Below are 19,118 nucleotides of genomic sequence, written 5' to 3' on the forward strand. Positions count from 1 at the left end.
ACTGATCTTCACAAAGAGGAAGCTTTGCACAGGCCTCCCCAGATCACGATCACATCTGGTGCCCCTGAAGAGTTCAAAAGAGGAAGTCTGGGCTCAGAGGTTAACAGATGAAGAGCTCACAGAGAAACATCCAGGCAGCAGAGGGGAGAGAAGGGACCTGAAACCTAGAGACAGCTGGGCCAGCCTTCCCAGTCTGGACCCAAGCTCTGACCCTCATTCGGGGTGGGAAGACAGAAGCCACTCCTGGGTAGCTTAACACCTTGGCTCTAATGGCGACAACTCAGGCTACAGGTTCTACATCAAAATCACAGATCCCCCTTGGAAATGCGATTATGCGCCTGTATGTGTCTGTTTATTTAAAGAGAGAAATGGAAAGGGAACGATTTGGAGGCACATCCTAGAATGTCAATGTTAGAAGAATAAGCCAAGATCTTTTTGTCGAACCCATATTTTGTGGATAAGAAAATAGAGACTCGGGGAGGGAAAGAGACTGGTGTAAGGTCACAAAGCAGGTGTGTGGCAGGTGCAAACTTGAACCCAGGTCTCTGTGCTCCTGGTTCAGTGCTCTAGCACCACAATCGGGATGAGGTGGCAGTGAAACAGTGGGAGGACTGCCAGCTGGCTCAGCACATTTCCTCCTCCCTCCCGCCCCCCAGAACTGGCACCTGCCACCACATCCCACCATAAAAGCACACACACATCACTCACTTCACAGACAGAGGCTCAGTATGTTTTTGGATTCGATAAAGCCCGGACCAGGGCAGGGGCTGTGACAAGAGATGGAAGCTGGGAAGGCGTGAGGAGGAGGAGGATGGGGAGTGGAGGTGGACGGGATCAATGGCTCCGGTTCTTCGGCCGCTCAGACGTGAGCAGGGGTGACCGTGCCGGGCCCTCAGTGGCTCATGGGAGTGGGAGTTTCCCCTAAACCCCAGCTGAAGACAAGCGCCCACCCTGACCCCTCCCCCCACCCTGTCCCTTCTTTAGTATCTGAAGCTGGAGCATCAGGCTGGGTCGTGGCAGGTGGTGCTGCTGACCATCTCTCAGCAGAGGTGCCTGCGAGCACCAGTGGCCTCAGTCCTCGCCTCCACAGATGGCCAGCAAGGCCTTCAGGAAGTGCCCGGAGGTGTCACCCTGGCAGGGTCAGAGGGAGAGCAGAGTTGAGTGGAACAATACTGATGATCTCAAGGCCCCCTCCTCCCAGCTGCTCTCAGCCTGGATATCGCCCGCGACACATAAAGGCCCCCATGTCCCTTCTGTGGCTCCCCGTTATCCTCAGATGTCCAAGCTCTCAGCCTGGCCTCAAGGCCTTGTGTGGTCTGACCCTCATGAAGCTCTGTGGCTTCACCTCCCTCCTTTCCTTCTGGAAGCATCTTGAGCATCTTACTACCTAAACGCCTACCATTCCTCCATCCAGCATGCCCTCTGCACTGCCCCCAAATCCTGTCTGCCATCAGGTGCCCCCTCTGCTGTGATCACAGCCGTCTATTCTGGCCTCTTCCCTTGTACTCTGCTAATACTTTTCCCCCAAGATCATTAATACATGTGTTATGGGATTCCTTATTTGAACAAACATTATTGAGCACTTGCTGGGTACCAGCCCTTGCAGAAATTTATGTGAACATCATTAGGTTTATGTTGTATGTCTGGCATGTTAGGGAAATGGAAATGGAGGTAGCCTTATTTAGGCTTCAGAAGCAGGCCTCTGACTGACTCTGACCTTGCCTAGACTACGTGCCTGCCTGCAAGCACACAAGCAGCACTTTGGGTAAGAAAGGGGGTAGGTCTTGGAGGTTCTTGAGCCCCTGGAGGCCTGGCCAGCCCCCTAATATCGAAGAAGTCTTATGATCCACAAGGTGAAACAAAAAGCATTGTAAAAGTTATAGGAAAACCAGAGCTGCATGTTTGTGTACAAACTGATGATGTTACCAGTCTGTAGCCTGGGATTATAATCGGGAGCGCCCAGAGCTCACCTGTGGGGTGGATGCACCACCAGATACCTTTTTCCCATTGAGACTCCAGATAGCTTTTACTTGGAACTTTCAAGTAAAAGCGCTATTCAAGTCTGAATGTGGGTTTCGGCTCAGTTTGGTGATGTATATGCTATTAGCTTTCTCTATTGTTTCTATTTCTTTTCTTTTAATGACTGTACATGAAATTAAGTCAAATAATCCTCTATTAAATATTAAAATTGTTTATTGTGTGTGTAATGAGTGGTCTCTTTTGTTAATGAATCCTTCAAACCTAAAATGAAAGTAAAACTTTCAGCCAAACAGGCCATTATGGAAAAAGTATGGAGATTCCTCAAAAAATAAAAAATAGAACCACCATATGTTTTAGCGATTTCACTCCTGGGTGTTTATCCAAAGAAAACAAACATTACTTAGAAAAGATATATGCACCCCTATGTTCATAGCAGAATTATTTACAACAGCTAAGATGTGGAAGCAGCCCAAGTGCCCATCAACTGATGAGCAGATGAAGATGTGGTCTATACGTGCAATGGAATGTTACTCAGCCATAAAAATGAAATCTTGCCATTTGTAAGAATATAGGTGGCCCTAGAGATTATTGTGCTAAGTGAAATAAGTCAGAAAAATACTGTATAGTTTCATTTATACTCAGAATCTAACAAAATAAATGAACAAATGTAACAAAAAAGAAAGAGCTATAGATACAGAGAGCAAATACCAGTTCCCAGAGGAAAGGGGATTGAGGGAGGAAAGAAAAAGGTGAGGGAGACTGGAGGTACAAACTTCTAGTTGCCAAATAAAATGAGTCATGGGTATGAAATGTACACTGTGGTCATTGACTGTAATACAGTCAATACCTAATACTTTTGTACGGTCACACATCGTAAGTAGACTTACTGTGGTGATCATTTTGAAATGTATAGAAAAAAAATCACTACATTGTATAATAGGAAACAACCCAGGGTTATAGATCAATTATAACTGAAAAACAAATAAACTCATAGAAACGGTTCAGATTTGTGGGTGGTGGGAGGAGGAACTGGATGATGTAGTCAAGAAGTACAAACTTCCAGTTATAAGTACTAGGGGTGCAACGTACAACGTGAAACATATAATTAACACTGCTGTAATATATAATATATAAAAATTATATAATAATATACAAAAGTTGAGAGTAAATCCTAAAAGTTCTCATTACATACACAAAACATTTTTCTACTTCTTTAATTTTGTTTCTATATAACATGATGGATGTTCACTAAAGTCATTGTGATAAGCATTTCCTGATTTTTATAAGTCAACCATTATGTTGTACCCTTAAACTTATATGGTGTTATATGTCAATTATATCTCAATAAAACTGGAAGAAAAAATAATAAAGATGTTCTACCAATTCACATCTCCACCAAGTCTGTATGAGACTGCCTGTGAGCCTCCCCATGGTCTTGTCAACCAAGTCCAGCATCAAGCTTTAAGATCTTGGTCAATCTCAATGTCAAAGAAATGGGCTTCATAAATGAAAAAAGTAGACATATTATACCTGATTCCATGTACATGAGATAATCAGAAAAGGCAAATTTTTAGAGACAGAAAGTCACTTGAAAGTTGTCTACAGCCGGCAGTGGAGACAGGTACAAGGGACGGCAGTGGGGGGATGGAAACACTGAGCTGTGGAGAAGACTGTGCAATTTGTTCCATTTACTACAAACTACTGACTTATGCCCTTAAAACAGGTGAATTTTGTGGTCTGTAAATTATGATTCAATAAAATTGCTTTTAAAAAGCAAGAAAAGGGGCTCTTGTTTTATTTGGAAATCCTAAATTATAAGCCTGCGATCCATCTGGAATTTATTTTGGTATGAACAGTAAGTAAGGTGGATCTCCTCTAGTTTAGCAACGTCTTGGTTGTTCTAAGAGGTGACACTCTGGGAATAAAAAGAACTTCTATGTTGGAGCATCTGACACTGCCCCCTACCCCCTGACCTCTCATCCTGCTTGCCCCTCACCTCAATGGCTTGGTGGAGAGACTTGTCGTATTTCTCGACGAACTCCCACCGGATGTTGAGCAGGTCGATCTCACTTCGTGAGACCATGATCCTGGTGAGGGTCTTCTCATCCGTGCCGGCACCCTGGTGGAGTCAGGTGACAGGGAGACACAGGCAGGAGAAGGAAGGGGCTAGGTCAGGTAGGAGCTCGTGGGTGTCCATCTATCTGCTCCGCTCCCTTTCCCCTGCAACCTGGGGTGGGACATCCTGCCTCTGTCTTCCATAAACATTCCTGACTCCAACTCCCCTGTGCCTAGCACTGGGCAGACAGAGGCAACAATTGCCTATTTGAGCTGAATAGCATGCTCCCTGAATTCATGTCCACCTGGAGCTTTACAAGGTGACCTACTTTGGAAATAGGGTCTTCGCACATGAAATTAGTAGAGGACATACTGCATTGGGGTGAGCCCAAGATCCAGTGACTGGTGTCCTTACATGAAGGACACGTGGATATACACACAGATAAAGGCAGAGACTGGAGGGACTCAGCCACAAGCCAGGAAACACGAGGGTTCCAGGCAACCATCGGAAGCTGGGGGAGAGGCATGGGAGAGCTTCTCCCTTAGGGCCTCCAGGAGGAACCCATCCTGCCAACACCTTCATTTTGGGCTCCTGGCCTCCAGAATCATGAAAGAATACACTGTTGTCACTCCATTTGTGACAGCAGCCCTGGGAAATTAATACAGGATCCAAGAAGCAGACACAGAACATGGAATAGATGGGCAGCCAAGGCCCACCTCTGCCCCCCAGGAAGCTCAGAACACCAGCTGATGAGTCAGGGCTGCACATGGCCAGCGCTCAAGAGATGGTTGTCATGTTTGGGGACAGCAGGCTAAGAGGGGTCTCAGGCACGCTCCCACTAAATAGAATGTCCAGGCTCTGTCAGCAGCTGGGACTCCACTGTTGGGTTGGGAGGCTGGCCAGTGGCCTGGGTCTTCAGGAAGCCAGAGCTAGTCCCAGAGTTGAGCACTCGCTTCCTTTTGTGATCATTTGTCACAGGAGACTGTTTCACTTGCTAGAATGGGAGTGCCAAGGGGGCAGAGACTGTCCTTTTCAAGTTCCCAGAATAAGCTTGTCAACCTTGGCATCTGGGACCAGACCATTCTCTGCCGTGGGGGCTGTGTGAGCACTGGAGGATGTTCAGCAGCATTCCTGCTCTCTACCCACCAGATGCAAAAAGCAACACTCCCCAAGTTGTGACAACCAAATGCATCGAACATTGTCCAGTGTTCCCCAGGGGGCAACGTAACCCCTGGTTGAGAACTACTATCCTAGAACCAGACCTGGCACAAAGGCTGAGAAACATCAACCAGGTGGAAACAACCCAATTCCTGACCCGGCGGGTGGTGCCCACCTGTGCACCAAAGTGGAAGTGCTCAAAGGGAAAGGAACACACAAGTAAGTTTTCTTACCTTCATGGATTTGTAAAGTTTGTCAGCAAAGAAGAGAGGCTTGTTCTTGACACTTTGAACTGGTAGGAAGAGGAAAGAGATGCAGGGTACTTGGTCAAAGGAGGTGTGGCCACACCATGGGCTGCTGATGCTGCTACTGAAGTAGCATATCCTATCCCAGCAACCTGTGCCCAAGGTCGTGGCCAAACCAGGCTCACCCCCAGGCCTGACACCTTCACTCCCCCTTCCTGACACCTCCTCCTCTGTCTCATCCATGGACCTGGCTCTCACTCAGTTGCATCTCGTTTCCTGCTGAGGTGCTTGTAGCTAACCAAGGCTAGCAGAGGACTCAAAGGGAAGAAACCACTTGCGAAGCCACGGTACAGGGCCTCAGACTTCTAAGTGCAACAGAATCAAAGAACTTGAGGAAAACTCAGGTTTTAGGCTCCACCCTAGAGACTCAGATTCAAGAAATATTTCAAGCAGAGGTTCTCAAAGTTTAGTTCCTGGAAGTTGTCTGCATCATCTGGGAACCCAGTAGAAATGTGCGTTCTCGTGTCCCACCCCCGGGATGTGCTGAATCTGTACCTTGGAAGGTGGGTGACCAGCTCAGCCCACTTTGCCTGGGGCATTCCTGGTATTAGCACAAACCTGGCTGGTTGCCCACCTCACTGTGGCACAGCCTAATGTTTGAGAACTCCTGATTGAGAGAAACACCACACCAAAGAGAGACTGCCGGTGTAATTCAGGGCACTGACAATCCCTGGGGCTGGGTGTTGCCCCAGAGTCTGCGCATGTTTGCATCAACCTACCTAGCGCCACCCCAAATACTGCTTGCCTGATGTAACAACCTCCCACCTTCCAAGGCTGGGGAGGGTGGGTGGGTCTCTAGCCCTCAGCAGCTGCTGGATTCCAAGGCCCCAGAGCTCATAGGGATCAGAAGGGGTGTCTCAGGTAGCTTAAGGAGGAGGATTCAGATGCCAGAGCCAAAACGCTAGAATGACTCTGGATGTAAAAGTATCTCTGTGAGGAGGGCAGGGGCCGAGAGGCTGGAGCCGTGCATCCCAAGGGCACACTCATGCAGGAGACAGGCATATACCCTCCCCTGCAGCAGGTTCAGGACCCTGTGGGAAAGACTACATTATATACCGACCTTCCTGGGTCCTTATGTAGTTCCCTACCACCTCCTAAACAAAACCCAAGCTCCTTCGACCTGAAAATCAAAGCTCCTGTCTCCCTTTGCTCTCTCATCTCTTCTGTTTCCCCAAGGTAAGGAGAAGTTTCCTGTCTGTTCTCCACTACTTTACCTCCCCAAATCTACATCCCCAGTCCTGTCACCTCCTCCAAGGAGACTGCCCTGACTGCAAGCGTGGGGCTCAGTCAGTGTGGTTAAGGAGGAGACTGGGCAGAAACTTCCATCCTCTATAACCAACCCAGAAAGCCTTGCCCGGAACCTGAAGCCCGCCCACCTGCCTCAGAGGACCCCGGGGCCTGCCATGGGATGGAGTGAAGTGGAGCGGAACATCTATGCACACACGTGCACATACACGTGTTCTAGGTGGGAAAAGGGGAAAGCGGGAGCAACATGGGCAGAGCAAGGTCTAGATGTGTCTCCACAGATCAGTTAATCTGGGATTAATACGAGTCTGGGCTTTGGGCTCAGATGGCCTCTGGTTCCAGCCCTGCTTCCACTACTGCTATGCAACCTTGCTGAACCCCAGCATCCCACTTTGTAAAATAAGCAGATAAAAGCACTCTGTGAGGATTCAAACAAAGCTGTGTGCAACTAACTTCACACAGGGCCTGACAGGAAATAACAATAGAAGCTAATATTTATCCAGTGCCTTTTATGTGGCAGGAGGCTGTTTTTTAAGTGTCGTATAATTAACTCCTTTAAATCTGGTACTATCATCACACCCCACTTTACAGAGGAGGACAACTGAGGCACAGGGTTCTCATGACCTGCGAAAGGATATAACTGCACAGCTAATAAGCAGCACAGATGGGACTCTACCTGGATTTACTACATTATTCTGTCTCCTAAGTGTTGCTCCCAGTTGGTAAAGATCCACTATAAATCAGATAATAACATCACGACAATAACACCTCTGCTTCCTATGTTCTAAAATAACTTTTCCTCGCATTTGAAGTCCCTAAAATCAACAGGCATCCTGTAATTGATGGCAATTATGTGAAAACCTTCCACTGATACCTCAAGGTAGGATTAAAAAAAAAAGTGCATCAATACAATGCATTGTATTGTAGTCATAAAATAAGATACTGCTAATCACTAACGCTAATAAAAACAAATCTGACCTTTGCTTGTATCTACTCAGTCATTTGTATACATGGAGAATTGAGATCCAAAAGGGGAGAGGTTTTTCAAAGGCAAGAGCTAATATTATGCAATAAGAGAGTAACCAGAGATCCAGGTGCTGGGAGGAGGAAAAGGTGTGTGCGAATATACACATCCTAGACCTGCAGGACACTGCACCCTACCCAGCCCAGCCATCACCCCCCAGCCATGTCCCCAGAAAGAGCTCTTTCCTTACCCTACCCTGCCGCCTAGAACGAGTCCTCATGTTACCCTGCCAATCACACGCTGATAGACCCCAAGAAGTGGCAGTGCTTATTTTCCAGAACTAGTAGTTTAAGAAGTTGCAAAGGCCACACTCATCCAGGGATTCTGGACATGCTTCCTGTCCCTCCCCAGCCCTTGCTCTTGGTCCCCACCAGTTACCAATGGCCACAAACACGTCTCGGACATCCCCAGACATCTCCTTCTTGATGGTGTGCTCCACGTCATAGTTGGTCATCTTGACGAACTCCTGGAAGACTGGCCCCCAGAGAAGCCCCCGAGGTGGGAGGTGAGCCCTGATGCGGGGTTTGGGGGGGGATATCATCCTTTCCCCTACCACCCAGCAGCAGCAGGCGTGGCTGCAGCCCAGACCTAAATCTACCAGGCAGGGCTGTTGTGGAAAGGACATTCTGACCTCAAGGCTGCCTTGAGCTCTGAGCCAAGCCTGTATCAAGTCAGACACTGCCCCAGAGCTTCAGGCAAGTTTCAGGAACTCAGGCTGGGGTAGTAGAACGAGCATGCATGCTATTCACAGCTGTCCCCCAAGCTCACCGAAGGACCTTGGGTGAGCCCCTCTCCCTTTCTGGGCCCCCCTTTCCTCCCGAGTCAAGTTGGGATAGAGATTAATGCAAGTAATCACAATAATAACACTAAGAAGTTATCAGGTACCAAGCGCTTTGGTGCATTAATAATTATCTTTTGCATCCTCACAACAGTCATGTGAGGTAGAATTAAAATCCCGTATTTATAGGTAAGGGAACAAAGGCACAGATATTCAGTAACGTGCCCGGGGTCACATGACTGATAAGTGGGAGATTCGAATTAAGCCAGTCCAGCTCCCAAGTCCATTCTTTTAGTCACTGTGCTAAAGCCCCTTAAGTGCACATAAAAACGTCACTGTCTCAGTAGTCAGGGCCCCTCACAACCGCCTAATGTGAGGGTCGCCGCATACAGTGGCGCATGTGGCAGCCTGTGTGTGTCTAAGACATGCACGTGGTCTCTGTGTCATTACCACCCTTCACTGCCTTGCTCCTGGCAGATGTCACCAAAGAACCGTGACACAGAACCTTCAAATCCTTCTCAACACAGCATTCTAGGCAGCCACTACCAACCCCCTAGAGTTGGCCTTGGAGGCTAAAGCCACCTGCCATCCTTTTCCCAGGCATCACACGTGTTTGCCTAAGGAGGTGAGGCGAGTTGGCCCGAGGCTCAATGATGCCGTTAGCAGCACAGCCAGGACCAGACCCTGGGGTTCCTGAGTCCCCATCAGCCAACAAACTCCCTTGCTGGGGTAAGGGGCGGGTGGGTGGGCAGCTGACTCCTCTTGTCAAGGGTTGGGGATCTTCCCACTGCCTTGGGAGGGGAGGGAGTTGGGTCTCACCTCTCCGGAGGTGCGGATAGCTCCGCGTGCATAGGATCATCATGAATCGTGTCTCCAGGGAAGACTTGTCTCCGCTGGTTGTGTCTGCTATTTCCTGCAGAGCCCATGTCGGGGCAGGAATGGGGAGGGGAGACACAAGAAAGCCTGGTTGTTTTTCACTTTCCTGTCTGCCTGGGTCGAGGGCGGTGAGAAGCTGGGCTAACCCAGCCACCCAAGGAGGCCCTTCCTCGGTCTCCACATCCCCTTTCCAGCTCCCAGGGACCGTGTGGACTCACCCAGAGGAGCTAAGCACAGAGCACTCCCACCTTAGCCTTGGGGACACAGGACTGGGCCCGGGGAAAGGGCAAGCGGGGACTGGGCATGGAGACTCAGATTCTTCTTCCATCTTTAAACCCCTCTGAAAGCCTCTCTGGGGAAGTGTCTGTGCATGTGTGCAAGGAAAAATGGCCTAGCCAGTGTTTCCCCAAGTGTGGTAAATAGGCAAATGTGTTTACACACCACATATTTATTTCCACAGTGATCTTTGGGTCAGTTCTATTTACATCAATATGAAATTTCCTTTAAAGTAACTCAATTTGGGACTTCCCTGGTGGTTCAGCAATCAAGACTCTGTGCTCCCACTGCAAGGGGCAAGGATTTGATCCCTGGCCAGGGAACTAGGATCCCACAGGCCACATGGTGCATTCAGAAAGTAAAAAATAAAACAACTCATTTGGGGTTAAAATGAGAGTCCATTTAAAGCACTATTCACAGTTGGTGGTATATAGCACCATTCTGGCAAGTGGTTGAGTGGTGAAGTTTGGGCAACACTTGCCCAGCCCATTTTTCATGCAGTGGGGTTCTTTGGAGGTCCTGAAGGGGAGAGAGAGAACCTGGGGGACAGGCCCCCAAATTGTGCCTGACTCTGCCCACTCAGCCCCACCCAGAGGCACAGCCAGACTCAGACCATTAAAATCCACGTGAAGAACAGGGCACTCACCAAGATCTCAGCAGCCACCTGAGAGCAGGGAGGAGAGAGAAGGGAGAGAGGGGAAGGCAAGAGTCAGAGGAGGCCCAGAGAGGGGGCCCTGGGGTGCAGGTGAGGTAGCCTGGATTGGCATCGGGGGACAGGGAGGGGCTGGGGAGACACCTTCCCCTGATCTCTGAGTTGGACTCAAAACGAGGACAGGTCTGAGAATTAACGATGGATGTGCTTACTGGAGGGATAACCAGAGGGTACAGGACAGGACCCCCTGCCCCTCACGCCTACCACCGAGAAGTTCAATGTGAGAAGTGCCCTGTTCCCTTCACCCTTTACCACGTCGGGGCTGAAGGGTCCTCCAGAGACCTGTCACCACCCTCTCGTGTTACAGACAGGACACAGGAAAGCTGAGGCCTGGGGGGGTGGGGACATGCAGCCAATCAGGCGGGAAAATGCCAGCTGCCCCAGTCATCTTACAAGGGTGAACTTCCATCGTTGCATCATGCTGAGCACAAAGTTCTGAGGTTAGGACACTATTTTGTTAGGCAAATGGCTGTGACTTGCAGGGCCTGGGAACGAAATACAGTCAGCCCTGTGCACCCCCTGGATGGAGTTTTGCTTTTGTCTGTTTACCCAAAACTCTGCTGACTGATTTATTCTGTTGGGCAGACTGAAATCGTCCTCTTTGTAAACTTCTCAATAGCCTTACTCTTTAGAAACCATTTTTGTTACATAAGTTTGGAATGTCTATCAAAATTCAAAATGTGCATGCCTTTGATCAAACAACTATGCTGCTAGGAATTTCTCTTGCAAATAAACTAGCCAACTATATCTTTGGAGATATACTACAAGGGTGCTCACTGGTAATAGAGAAAAACTGGAAACCATTACCAGATTGTTTGTTAATTGAGCTATGGTTCATTTAGCAATGGAAATCCACTCAGCTAGTAAAAAGAATGGGACTGGTACAGGACTGCTAAGGAGAGAGCCTCCATTTACATTAAGCAAGAAAGTACATTATGTTGCATATAAGTGTTTCTTTTACCTTGATAAGAAAAGATAAAGTGTGCCCACTCTTACATATTTACTGGGAAGTTGTGCTAGAGGGATAGTCAAGATACTGTTGACAGTGATTACCTTTAAAGAGAAGCACTGGGGGAAGAACTTTGGCATTGTATTTTTCCTGAAATTTTATGTTTATATTTTCTCAACATGCAAATACATTATTTTAATTTTTTAGAAAAAAGTTAAATAGGAGCTGTCAGAGCTACTAGGATTACGGGATGTTTCTGGGTTTTTTGTTGCTGTTTTGTTTGCTTTTTAAATTTATTTAGCTGCACCGTATCTTAGCTGTGGCATGTGGGATCTAGCTCTTTGACCAGGATGGAGCCCTGGCTCCCTGCATTGGGAGCATGGAGTCTCAGCCACTGGACCACCAGGGAAGTCCCTGCTTCCGGTTTTTATTTACACTTTCCCATATTAAAAACAACCTCGTTGGGACTTCCCTGACAGTCCAGTGGTTAGGACCCCTCGCTTCTACTGGAAGGAGCATGGGTCTGATCCCTAGTCGGGGAACTAGATCCTCCATGTGGAGCAGTACAGCCAAAATAGATAAATAAATAAAAGCTCTTAAAGAAAAAGATCTATTAAAAAAAACCAAACAAACCTGGTTGAACCTTGAAGACATTATGCTAAGTGAAATTAGTTAGAAAAGGACAAATACTATATGATTTCAAATATGTGAGGTACCTAGAGTAGTCAATTTCACGGAGATAAAAAGAACAGAACCTGTGGGGGCTGGGGGAAGAGAGGTTACTGTTTAATGAGTACAGACTTTGAGTTTTGTAGGATGAAGAGGTCAGTGGATGGATGGTGGAGATGGCTGCATAACAGCGTGAATGCACTTAACGCTGATGAACTACACTTTGAAAAGGTTAAGATGGTAAATTGTAAGATGTGTTAAATGTATTTTACCACAGTTTTTTCAAACGTTATGCAAAAAAGTCTAGGATTGCTATTTTAAAAAGAGGGAGATGTTTTAAAAAATTAAACAAAAAGGAACCTAAAGTGCCAAAGATTCTTCACTTTAGATCAGAGAACCCCCAGATGTATTTGTATTTTCAAAGCATGTTTAAGATCATAATATTTGTAATATGAGAAACGTAGTGAGCTACTATAATAATTTTCCAGATAGTCAACACAAGAGCTTTTCCCTATTAGCTCAGCTACTTCATGCCAAAATTAATCTGGGCGACTCCTCCAAAAGGTAAGCAGAGAGTTATCACATGACCCAGCAATGCTACTCCTGTACAACCAAGGGAAACGAAAATATTCATGCACATACACACTTGTACATAAATGCTTATAGTAATATTCATAATTGTGAAAAGTAGAAACAACCCAAATATCTATTAGCTAATGGAGGTAAAATATATATATATATATATCCATGAAATGAAATATTATTTGGCAATGGAAAGGAATGAAGTATTGATATATGATATGATATGGATGAAAATATATAAAAATATTATAATAAAGTAAAAGAAGCTAGCCAGAAATGTCCAGAGTAGGCACATCTCTATAAACAGACAGTAGATTAGTGGTTGCACAGGGCTGGGGGTTGGGAGGAAATGAAAAGGAACACAATTTGTACAGGGTTTCTTTTTAGGGTGATGTAATGTTCTAAAATTACCACAGTGATGACTGCACAAGTCTGTGAAGATACAACCATTTAACTGTGTACTTTAAATGGGTCAGTAGTATGGTATGCAAATTATATTTCAATAAAGCTGTTGTATTAAAAAATAATCTGGAGATTGAATTATCTAAAAATGGCCACAACTCTTTATTTCACTCTGGGGCTATAATAATGAGATCATTTACATGATTTATTGCTCACATGGGAACACTAAGAGTAAAGAGGAAGCTATTTGCAATACTGTGGGGCAACAGGTAAACCCCGGACACATGTCACCTGATCATAACAGAGCCAGACTCCAAGAGCTTAGGCTGCTCTCAGTGTCCTGAGTGAGAGCATGGGAAGGAAGAGGTACAAAACCATCAAGCGTTAATGTCATTATTTTTCTGGGGAACCTTGGCTCTGCATATCAAATGCCTTCAATTTTTGTATACAATTTTCCTCTAGTATTCCCAACTCACCTCTAGAAATCTGTTCTAAGGAAAAAAAAAAAAATCATGAAGATGATGAGAGTTGGTTACTAGGGAAAGGGCTGGTTAAATAGTTTGGCAGATTCTTAGATGGAATAGTATTTAGCCATTAAATGATGCTGTTGATTTTTTAAAAATGACATATGGGATTTCCCTGACAGTCCAGCGGCTAAGATTCTGAACTTCTACTGCACAGGGCACAGGTCTGATGCCTGGTTGAGGAACTAAGATCCCACATGCTGTGTGGTGCAGCCAAAAAATAAAATTAAAAAAAAAAAAAAAAATGTAACCATATTCACAAAATATTCATTTTTTACTGTTATAAACCAGGAATCTATTTCTATAAATACATAAAGACAACTAGAATGATATGCTCCATTAACAATAGTTATTACTAGTAGCAGGTTATATAGGGTTTTGTTTTTGGTAGTTTCTAAAGTTTCTACAAAAGAATATGTATTACTTGAGAAACCAGTGTTTCTAGCTGTCAGACAGTGAGTCCACACTAAGATCAGGGTCCAGCATCTGTGAATCTGGAGAAGCAGCTGAGCTGGACAGGGCCTGGCTCTGGCTCCCTCAGTTGACTCCACCCAGGTTCTCTCTCCCGGCTTTTCTCCTGAAAAGGGGCTGCCAGGAAGGCCCACTATTGCCCCCTGCTGGCAGCAACTAGAAGCACAGCTTCCCAGGGAGACCCAAACCCCAAGCAGAATTCCCTGGAGGATGAATTTTGGGATAGAGGATGGATTTGGGGTGAGTTTTAAGGAGGAAGGGCTTCCCTGGTGGCTCAGGTGGTAAAGAATTTGCTTGCAATTCAGAAGACCTGGGTTGACCTTGATGAACTCCCTTTCGAGGGCTCCCAGGACATTCCCTTCGACCTGGATCCCATTTCAAAAATAATGACCCGAGACCTTTAGCACTCAAGCCCCCTTCCCAGTAAGCTCCAAGACCTGCTCAATCAGTGGCCCAATTCCACCTGGGCCACTGATTTGCTGTGTGAGTTTCAGGGGTCATTCACCCTCTCTGGGCCTCCATCTTCCAGTTATGAGTCTGACTCTGAGACACACCTTAAGTCCCTTCCAGATCTGAGGACCTAGGGCTCGAGTCCTCTTCTTCACACAGGAAACATCAGTAGAATGAGCACCACCCTCCCAGGTATCTCTCTGAAAGTTTTGGAAACTGTCACAGTCTCACTTCTAAGAGTGGAGAGTTGCAAGGGGCCAAAAGTCTCAGTGTCAACCGGTCACACCAGCCCTGCCCTGCCAGGCACCCTCCTCACTCCCAGACAGCCAGGGCTGGCATGGACAAAAGCCAGCTGGAGTCACTGGGCAGGGGGAAGGGGGTGGTGGGATGGGGTGTCTCACCTGGGCATCTTCCCGGGCCCGTTCCCGATCTTCTCCTCCCTCCTCACGGTTCCCCTGCAGCAGGACCAGAGAGAAAGGTCAGCCTCCAAACATCCGCCCTCTCCATCCCTCAGCAGCCAGAGGGCAGTACTCAGCCACTCACCTCTCTGAACGCTCTCCCGCATCTGTAACACGGGGACAGCGATCCTGCCTCCCCAGGGTGGCAGTCTTGAACATGAACATGATCACTGGGAAGGCACTTAGCCCAAGGCCTGACTCACACACGGTGAGCTTGCCATAACTGTGCCTCAGGGTGTGGTACCCGGGTTGCGAGAATTCAAGAGATGGTAACAGCTGTTCCTTTTCCTCCCCTATTTATCTACTTTAATTTTTATTGGAGCATAGGTGCTTAGTTTCTACTGTACAGCAAAGTGAATCAGCTCTACATATACACGTATCCCTTCTTTTTTGGATTTCCTTCCCATTTAGGTCACCACAGAACACCAAGTAGAGTTCCCTGAACTATACAGTAGGTCCTCACTAACAGAAGCTCTTGGATGATGACACAGGGAAAGGTCACCCACAATGGCTCTGTCCTGTCAGCTGGGGGCCCAACAAGCCAGGCTAAGAGCAATCAGGGAGGGCTGCCTGGAGAAGGGGGCACTAAGTCAGCTTTGAAAAGTGAACAATGGAGAAGGTGTTGCCCAAGTAGCAACTGCCTCAGTGGTAAGAATCTTAGGAGGCAGCAGGGGAAGACATCCTCTTTTCATCAGGAGTGAACCCCCTGCCTCTTGTAGCAACCCTTATCCAACCTAGGGCCCCAGAGGGCCAAGCAGGTGGAGCCATGAATTCACCCACCGTGGCCAGAGAGATGAGGATCCTCTTGAAGTGGCCGGACGTGTCTGAGCTCAGAGCATCCTCCAGGGACTTGTGATAGTCTGAGACAGGAAAAAGAGGTGTGAGTGGCTGCTGGCCAAGAGTGGGGAGGGGTCCAGGAAGCACAGATTTAAGCCAGAGCAGTGCTGGCAGGGTGGTGGGGATGAAGGAGTTTGTCGTTGGCTCCTGGGGGCCACCAGCCACCCTGCTGTTGATTTGCCATGGGTCCATCACCTCACTCTGCCCGTCCCTGCTGAGCGCTCAGTGTATCTCCCCTCTCCCAGACAACAGCCTCCCTGTCTTCACTCTCTCCTGCCTTCCCCACTGCACGGCAGTGGTTGAACCCAAAAGCACAGCTCTGATCAAGTCACTGCCCTGCTCAAAGACTCTACCATTTTAAAGCTGCTTAGAAGACAAAAACCTTAAACATTTTTGACTGATATTCAAGGTTCTTCAGACTAATACAGAAGCACTTATTGAAAAGTTATGAAGAATTGCAAGATGGTGATAGTTAAGCATGCAAACAGACACAGGGCCTTCTGAACACGGGGCCCTGTGTGAGTGCACAGGCCACACACCCGTGAAGCCGCCCTCCCCTCTCCAGGGGCCTGGGTGCTCTCTCTCCCACTCCCAGTCAAAACCCTCCTCTACCTCCAGGTCTTTGTCCTGCTGGGACTCTCTCTGGGGCACCTTCCCCAGACACAGGGCTGGGTGCACCCAGGGGGCTTATCACAGCCTTGTGGCCTGAGGTGGGCAGGCGGGGCAGGGCTAGAGGGTGAGGTCAGGAGCCGGGGGGCCTGGTTCTTCCCTGGGGCCTCCCTGCAGCACTGGGCCACAGGTCTCCCGCACTCACCCTCCTTGTAGGCCTCATTGATGGCCTGGATTTCGGCGTTGGTCCGAGTGGCCAGGATCTCGATGAGAGCCTTTTCATCTGTGCCAGCTCCCTAGAAGATCAAGGCAAAGAGGATCTGAAGCACAGCCCTGATGCCTGTGGAGAGGCCCAAGGGGCCCAGGTCAAGGAGACTCCTGTTCCAGGACACTGCAGGTCAACACTCAGATCAAGCCTCCCTCATGTCCTCTTTACCCCCTGACCAGCCCTTGGCACAATCAAAGGATTCCACCAGCTTGTAAAGATTTCCAGAACCTCCCATGAGAATTGCTTTGGACCAAAAATGTTTAAAAGCAAAAAATATAGCGTATACGAGTGTGTGTATAAAAACGCTTATATGCGCATATCTCAATATAAATACATAAAAAGGACAGAGGACACGCACCACAGTGTAACAGTGACCGTGGTCTCTGGGTGCATGAGGGAATCACAGATGATTTCAACATTCTTTTTTGCTCTGCTATATTTTCTCAGGTTTTCATGGTAAACACATATTTGTCAGAAGGAAAAAAGATGTTCTGTGCTTTAAGGAAAACCACCGGCAATATCTGTTTCCATCTGGATGGGATGGGTGACGCAGGGACTGAGGCAGCTGGGGAGCCCATCATGCTAAGGTCCTCACTTCGGGGGAGAGGAAGAAGCAGGCAAGACAGGCTGACTGACCGATGAGTTCAAGTATCTGCTAAACACCCATTATGCGCCAGTCACTGTGTCAGCTGCTGGGGCAATACTATAAAAATAAGACAAGTCTCTGTCTTGGGAGGTTACTGCCCAGGGGTCAGGCCTCCCTGAGTCCTCTGACCTGAAGGGTATCTTCATCAGTCTATTAAAAGTTGGTGTGGGGACTTTCCTGGCTGTTGAATTAAGACTCCACACTTCCAAGAAAAGGGCGTGGGTTCGATCCGTGGTTGGGAAACTAAGATCTTACGTGCTCGTGCGGTGTGGCCAAAAAGTTAAGAAATAACGAAAATAAAAGCTGATGTGTGCTGAGGACAGCCTGATCCTCGGAGTGTCCTAAGTTCCACAGTGCAGCCCTATCCTTCTCATTTTGTGTTTTTAAGTCATCCACTTTTCTGTCCAGGAATTTTCAAGACAATAATCTTAATTGGCTTTGCCCAGGGAAAGTCTGTTCTTCTCTTTATCTTCAAGGAGCCTAAAACTCTAGTGGATTGATTCATGCGGTTGTCAAATCAGGCTCTGGAGACAGACAGACTTGATCTGAATTCCAGCTCTGCTATTTTCTAGTGCTTTGACTCTGTGACCAAGTAACTTACGCTCTGAGCCTTAGCGTCCTCATCTATAAAATGGGGACAAAAGCAAAGCCTTACCTTGTGGGGTGACAAGACAAGGAACTACTAGCTAAGACACTGAGCCCAGGACAGGTGTGGGAGGGGCTCCACCAAGGAGTTACACCCACCCCACCTGGGCTCAGGAGGAGTGCCTGTGTCCCCTCAGCACCCACAGAGACTGGACCCCGTCCCTTTGGTGCCCACACTTTACCTCCATGGCTTTCTTCAACTGCTTGGCATCATAATGGGCCGGTGGCATCATGAGCCCCAGAATGAGCCTTGCCAGGTCTCCGGAGAGCTCAGACTTCAGGTCAGCCATCAAGTCCTGCAGAGGGCAGAGCCAAGGTCATGTCAACATCAGCAATGGCCCACACGTGACTCGGGACAGGTAGGAGACACGGAAGGAGGAGGCAGGCTCCAAGAGATATAGGAATAGTGGGCATCTGTGTCTGCTTTGGCTGATACTGGGTTCAAAACCACCACCACCACCACCACAAAGAGGGTGGAGAAGACACCATGCAAGCGGGGGACCTGCCCACTCTCCCTGGAGGCAGGAGACAGGGAAGGAAAGTGGGTGGTACCATTTCCATCCTGGGAGAAACTAGTCAGCCAAAGCTAGATGCCACTAACACAGCTCACATCCCTGATCTCAGCCCTAAGGGGAGGCAGTCACAAGCATACTGCTGATCACAGGGAACGAGGGGTGCAGCGGGAAGGAGAGGCGTGTGTCCACGCCATGTTCCGTCAGAGGAGGATCGTGGACACAGGGCCCAGGGTCTAGGCTGAGGCCCTTACCCGGCCAAAGTGAGACTTGAAGGTCTGGCGGATCTGCTGCCGCTGGGCATTGCTGCGGTGGGCGATGATGTCGATGATGGTGTCCTCGTCAGTTCCTGAGACCCCAAAGCCACAGATCAGAGCAAGGCCGTGGTCCCCACCTCCCCCAGCGATGGGCCCCAGCGTCTTTGCTGGGGGAGAGGCCAGGCTAGCCAGCTTTATGCCCCTGCAGGAGCCTTGCTTCTGGCCCAATCACTAACTTCCCCTGGATTCCTTCTGCACTTTTCTGCTGGGTCACTAATCAAGATAAAAGAGAGCCCTGGGTTGAGGGTCAGGGCCTCTGAGTTCTAGTCCTGGGATACTGAGACCCCTAGATGGGTTATGGGACTTGCTCAAAGTCACATGGTGAGTTAGCAATAAAACCAGAGCAAAAACCCCACCTCATCACCTAGC

The 19,118-nt window shown here is 48.1% G+C and overlaps 1 protein-coding gene across 2 annotated transcripts in view; it reads right to left on the bottom strand.

The window, feature by feature from the left end:
- Window positions 1-708: 708 nt before the first annotated feature.
- ANXA6 (annexin A6) overlaps window positions 709-19,118 on the bottom strand; it is a 46,618-nt gene continuing 28,208 nt past the window's right edge. The window contains exons 16-26 of one of the 2 annotated variants that reach the window (XM_055558889.1): window positions 18,687-18,781; window positions 18,103-18,216; window positions 16,567-16,657; window positions 15,696-15,775; window positions 14,859-14,912; window positions 10,345-10,362; window positions 9,366-9,459; window positions 8,147-8,242; window positions 5,428-5,486; window positions 3,977-4,099; window positions 709-1,131 (exon numbers count right to left, since the gene is read on the bottom strand). In XM_055558889.1, coding sequence (XP_055414864.1) covers window positions 1,072-1,131; window positions 3,977-4,099; window positions 5,428-5,486; window positions 8,147-8,242; window positions 9,366-9,459; window positions 10,345-10,362; window positions 14,859-14,912; window positions 15,696-15,775; window positions 16,567-16,657; window positions 18,103-18,216; window positions 18,687-18,781 — 884 coding nt within the window. In that variant the 3' untranslated portion in view covers window positions 709-1,071. The remainder of the gene's footprint in view (window positions 1,132-3,976; window positions 4,100-5,427; window positions 5,487-8,146; window positions 8,243-9,365; window positions 9,460-10,344; window positions 10,363-14,858; window positions 14,913-15,695; window positions 15,776-16,566; window positions 16,658-18,102; window positions 18,217-18,686; window positions 18,782-19,118) is intronic. The other variant, XM_055558890.1, reaches the window with a different exon arrangement.

Source organism: Bubalus kerabau, chromosome 1 (assembly GCF_029407905.1).
Source record: "Bubalus kerabau isolate K-KA32 ecotype Philippines breed swamp buffalo chromosome 1, PCC_UOA_SB_1v2, whole genome shotgun sequence".
Taxonomy (NCBI): Eukaryota; Metazoa; Chordata; class Mammalia; order Artiodactyla; family Bovidae; genus Bubalus; species Bubalus kerabau.